Below are 6,000 nucleotides of genomic sequence, written 5' to 3'. Positions count from 1 at the left end.
CTTGCAGTATGCATCTTATGCACATCAATTTTGACTCAAGGACATTAATTTCATTCCAAAATACATTTTTTAAAGTTTCTTTAAAAGTTTTAACATCATTCTACAACATTTGCTATAAGAATATATCAATGCCTGTAAGTCAGTATGAAATTTATACTGACACAAGTACATATATAGCCTGTAATCTTATTGCTGAATCTAGAATGTGATATCAAGTGTTTCCTGCACCCCCATTCAGGAAAACATCCTGTTCAGAATCTTCCTGAAACACAAGTGTTACTTGAAACTTAATTTGGGGTGTTATATCTATGTTCACTAAGTAACCTGTATACTCCATTTATGTATGCTACCAGGGTTTTTTTAACCAAACTGGAAATTAGCGGATGTGGGAGAAGCAACTATTTGCTTTTGTTCTCCAGTAGAATGCAAGAAAATAAAAATCACTTAAATAAGTCTTACTGTATGGAACTTCAATAAATGGAAGAAACTTTCCATAGCTACAGTAGTTGTACCAATAAAATGTACCTTTTTATCCTGAAAATCAGCAAAATGAGCGTTTCCAGTTGCCACAGTAAAATTAAGATGCAGTTAGCACTGACATTAACAATGCTACGGTATCCCTTCCACGTGAGCTGAAGAGATCTTGACTGTGCCTTTTTTTTATTTTCATCTCCTTATAATGCCTAGACATGCAAGTAGTCTAATAAATTTCAAGTCAACATGGTACGTACATGTAATGAAAGCACACATGTAAGAATTAGAGCTATAATCTGTCTGACAGTCTCTTAAACATCTTAACCTACTAAGATTAAGACTGGGTAAAAACAATCTCCTTGCATTTAGATAATCAGTTGACAAAGTGTGTGAACTGAAAGCTTGTGTAAGGAACTGAAACTGCGTTTTACAAAAGTCACATTTTGAGGCCAGGATCAAAACCCGACTCCTGATTCTTTACTATATTACTAATAACAATACTGGAAGTAAAGACAAAAATAAAACATTGGCCACACTGAAGACCTTGAAAATTCAGTGAAAGTGGAATTATGCCCTATACCCTCTCATTTAGACTAATTATATCTAAACAAATTGTCTGAAACAAAAACATGTAAATGGATAAATACGCAAGCCTATATCCGATACACATACTGGCCCCCACAGACTTTGTGCTGTCTCTCTTAATGACTCAAATGCCATCACAGTTCAGTGAGCAAGAATGGACTTAACATCGAAAGCCATTTGTGGATTTTAAATCTCAGAAAGGATGCAGAAATGAGAGTTGAATCAAACTGCTCATTTCAGATAATTCTGGGATTACTGGGCATTGCAGTATTTATGGGGGAGATTCAGCTTTGAACAAAACCCCCAAGATATAAAACCAAACCATACCAGAGTTTTTGTCCTTTTAAGAGCTTGTCTACATAGAAATCTCACTGGTATAATTACTGTAGAAGTCTTCTTTTCTGTATGTGGCTGCATACAGGGAGTTGATAATGTAATTTATTCCCTTTTTGGAATAGAGAATAAACAAATCTCATATAAGGCACCTTTGTAATAGTTTAAGTATGTCCACTCTAAGATTTGTGCAACACAGCTACACGTGGTTGCAAGCCAAACAACCTCCTAATTTGCAGTTACATGTCTACTGAAATGCATATAGACATATGCATTTGTGTTCTCTCGTAAGTATAAGAAGCTTCATTTTACCACACCAATGCTGAGGGAAACAAGCTAACAATGATTTAAACCCGTGGCTTTAAACCGCTGAACTTTTGGTATGTTTAAAGAACAACAGTGAAACAAAGTATTTAGTGTCTTTTCTGGTAATGAAATGTATTGAACATAATGAAATGTCTTGTGTGATGAAATGTCTTTTGTGCAATGAAACATACAACGAATGAGACAATGAATGAATGAAATGAAACAAGCCAAATCAACCTTCTCTTTTCAAACCCTTTCACGTTGCCAGCTATACTCTGCTTCATTTGACAAGCTCACTGTTTTCTCAGGGCAGGTGGCAAGGCAGGTGTGAGCGTGGCTAAAGTACTGATGTAATCTAGATACGTTTGGCTGGCAGTCTAGTTGAAACAGTCCCTATATTACTCCATCCTGCACTTGGACATGGTCAACCACAGAACGTGAGAATTAACAACAGCTTCCTTACAGTGCATCAGGTAACCTGTCACAAAGTATTCCCTCCATTGTTTTGCCAGAAACTGAAAATTCAACCTGAGTAATATACAGACTTAACTTCAAACCCTATGGAGATTTGACTTGTGAATGTAAAGGCTATGGGTTTTCTCATCAGACATGTCTGCTGGCAGCCACAGTCCAACATCTTGTCCCTGGCAGGACCTGAATGGATCCATGCTGCCAAGAATTCTGTGGAACACCTGGATCCTGCTCCGTGGAAATACACAGCAGTCTTTGGATCTTGCCCTGAATCTTTTCACTAGATCCCCTAGAAAGTACATCATCCCCAGCTTTCTACCGCTCACTTCTGTTTCTGTGGGCTCAGTCCCTACAGTAGGAGACCTAGGACCTGGAGAATACTACTTGTAAAGTCTAGAGGGAAACCACAAGACAGATGACTGAGCAGGAAGGGGAACAGGCATGCTGAATAGGTATCAGATGTGAATGATTCCACTGGATGATCTCCTTCATATTTTTTCAGTTAGCAGGAGGAAAATCAGCAGCGGAGTTAATGGATCAAAGAATATTCTTCAGTTTTGTAAAACAAGCTATGTTCATTTTTTTTGTGCAACTAGCTTTTAAGAACTAGGAAATGAAGTGTAGTGTACTCCAACAACAACAAAAGTCAATTGAAACTAAACATGTAATCCAGCAAGTATCTATGGAAGCTGTTGGCTTCAACAGCAAACGCAGAATCTGTGTAGCAATTCATGTAAAGTCACTCTGTGAATTAAAAAAAGATGGTCTCCTACATCCCAAAAAGAAAAATCACAGCACTACCTATTACTTAATTTTTTCACACACAAATCAGTGCAGATGCGTTAGTCACATCTATGAACATAATTAATACAAAAAGGAGAATTTAAATATATTGCTCTTGTTTTGTACATGCTGATACCTTCTGAGACCAGCAGCTTTGCAGTCATGAGTGTTTTTTCCTTAAGGGGGAAGCCAATATTCGTAACCAAGATGTAGGCATTTTAAAATTTCAGAATGTCTTACAGATAAAACTCTGCTTAAGCTTCTGATGTTCCTTCCCCATTCTCATGCGGTTGCAGTTGTTCTCTTTCTTGTTCTTCCTGAGGTGGTCTTACACGTTTGAAAAAGCCCATCTGTGATTCAGAGAACAATAAAGAAATTGCATTGTGATTTTCAAAACATACACCCATCCTTTCTCCTCTTCCCTTCTTGATCAGATCTTAACTGATAAGTTATTTGATTTTTTTTTTCCCATCCTACTCTCTTTTTCCTTATTTTTGACCTCCAAAGCCAATAAATATCAGCTGAAAAATTAAACTGAGTAATGCAGCACAATCACAGGCATCCTCTTTTATTCAACTTCTTCCTGATGAAGCTGAAAAATTTTTACAGTTACCCAAAAACTTAACTGATTCAGATGATTAGGGGACCAAGGTATTTCTGCAAGCTGCTGGTGCTATTTGAAGTAATACCATCACTAGCAGGTAAAAAAAAACCAACCCCAATACAAAAAAAACCCAAATACAGTACTTACCCTGTACATGACAAACACTAGAACAGCCAAGAGCAATAATCCTGCTAGGACAGCCAAAATTATAACCCACACTGGCACAGGCATAGGCTGTGGTTGAATGCCCCATGTAATATTTGTAGTAACCTAATAGAAAAACACAATAAATCACACTTTGCACAGCAGTGACATGCCAAGTTCATTCATACAGTTTGTGTCTTGTATATCTTTATTCTATAGTGTTGAAAATAATCTTAATCCAGCATAAATTACTTTTTCTCTCCAATATGAGTAAACGGCTATAGATTAATAATAGTGACATAAAAGCTTCACTGACCCGAATTTAATAGGATTTTAAAATTAAATAAAAACAGGGGTTTGGGTTGTGTTTTTTTGTTTGTTTGGGGTTTTTTGCAATCAGTGATACCATGGCAACATGTATTCTGTAATGCTTGATGATTTTCAGTAAACCTGTAGGAATCTGAGGAAATATTTGGGAATTAAAGAAAAATCATTCAGGGCTTTTCCTTTTTTTCTTAAAAGGCAGTATTCCCTGAAACAAAAAATCAACTTCACAAGGCTTAGGAGAGAAAAAAGTTAATAGGCATTAGAAACTATATTAAAAAAATAGATCAACCGAAATCCTTTTCAACCCCTTTCTTAAGATCTTTTATGCTATAGTGCCTACCAAAAATTTTTAATTTGGCAGCCCAAATAAATGGCTTATATCTTTCTTTCTGTTTGCACCCCATCTCCTTTCTCTTTGAAACCCTTTAGGGCACAGATGGTCTTTTTGTTCCACATTCACATAGTACTTCATATAATATAATAAAGGTCCATTATTCAAACTCTAAGTGCTACTACAGTAGAAGACAATTTTCAAGTAAAATATTTCTCTAACAACAATGGCATTAACAAGAACATTAGGACTGTTCATCTTTTTTTTTCATTTTCAGTTAAGTCTTTAAAGCTACAAATATTGTTAACTCTAGTTTTAGGACAAAAATTTTTGTTTTACCCTCAATTGTATGTGTATAATTGAAATTAATACATGAATGAAATATTTGATAAAGTTACAATTATACCAAGCCACAAAAAAGCTACTCAACAATCACTGTTTTTGTATTAACTTCAAAGTAAGTATGTATGGTAGCTCAAGCTGGATGTAAACGACTTACTACTGTAGAATTGTGGATATCTTCAAAGGAAAGGTTCTTGTAAGGGAACTCTATAACACTGAAAGAAGCAGATGATTTTAGAGAATAGGAGTGATTCTGATTTTCTTTCTGTGTAAGAAAAAGCAAAGTTAGTATTGCATGTGGATACGAAAATCACTTTTTTTGTTTCAGAAGCAAGGACAGAATATTCAGTCACTCACATTCATGAAAGTTTGCGTCCAAAGGCGTGATTTTAAATACATGTTTTAAATACAATATTGCGCTCTTTCCCCTTTCCAGGTGGCCAACTTGACAGACTATCTTTAAACAATCAGCCGTTCCACAGCCCTGCATATAAAAATAGGAAGGATATTCCAAATATGAAAATATTTGAAGTCGTTAATGGCATTACTTTACTCATATACATACTTTATTGTCCTCTCTTCCTGGCAAAGCACCATAAACTATTCAAATATATTAAATAACCCCCAATATTGAATAATTACTTACAGTGTCCCATAAGTTTGCATTCAGAAGAGTATCATATGAGCCACTTGGATCCCAAAGGTGAAACAGCTGGCAGTAGCTTTACGGTATGTACTTTATCTACATATGTAGGAAAAAATGTCGGAGGGTGGGGAGCGGTTTCTGGTCAATTCACATTACCATCCTCCACATGGTTTTTGATAGGAAAACTCACGGCAATTACACTTGGTGCCAACAAAATACGCTTTGTTCCATTCAACAGAAGTCTTCAAAACTTGACTGACTGACCTAATCTATAAGCCATACTTAGGACTACAGATGTTCAACTGGCCTTTCTCAACCACATTTCCATTAAAATCCATCAGATAATATTGATGCTAAACCATCAGTATTTCAAGAATAAAGCAGAGCAAAACAAGGCTTAATTTTATAATTGTGATTTTAGCTATACTATAGATAAAAGCACTGTACAGTGTAGGTATTAGGTATATCTGCCAGTGTAAGTACAACTCAATGAAAATATTATGAATACTGGGTATTAGGCTCTGGGGTGAAATCCTGCTAAGTCATTGGGAATCTCTGGCAAAAAACAAGCCCTTTTTAAAAAAAAAAAAAAAAAAAAAACCAAAAACACCCAACCAAAAACTTCAAAACTGCATTTATAGATACTGAAGAATA

At 35.7% G+C, this 6,000-nt stretch overlaps 1 protein-coding gene across 1 annotated transcript in view; it reads right to left on the bottom strand.

Moving 5' to 3' along the window:
• Positions 1-418: 418 nt before the first annotated feature.
• The window catches only part of ITGAV (integrin, alpha V), a 46,448-nt gene continuing 40,866 nt past the window's right edge, over positions 419-6,000 (bottom strand). The window contains 5 exon segments of the mRNA XM_009329677.1: positions 419-3,302; positions 3,704-3,826; positions 4,858-4,965; positions 5,058-5,108; positions 5,110-5,184. Of these exon segments, the coding sequence (XP_009327952.1) occupies positions 3,207-3,302; positions 3,704-3,826; positions 4,858-4,965; positions 5,058-5,108; positions 5,110-5,184 (453 nt within the window). The 3' untranslated portion in view covers positions 419-3,206.

The sequence above is a fragment of the Pygoscelis adeliae genome, unplaced genomic scaffold (genome assembly GCF_000699105.1).
Source record: "Pygoscelis adeliae isolate BGI_AS28 unplaced genomic scaffold, ASM69910v1 Scaffold7, whole genome shotgun sequence".
Classification (NCBI taxonomy): Eukaryota; Metazoa; Chordata; class Aves; order Sphenisciformes; family Spheniscidae; genus Pygoscelis; species Pygoscelis adeliae.
Note: the sequence above shows the minus strand (reverse complement) of the source record. Positions and strands in the feature narration are given on the sequence as shown.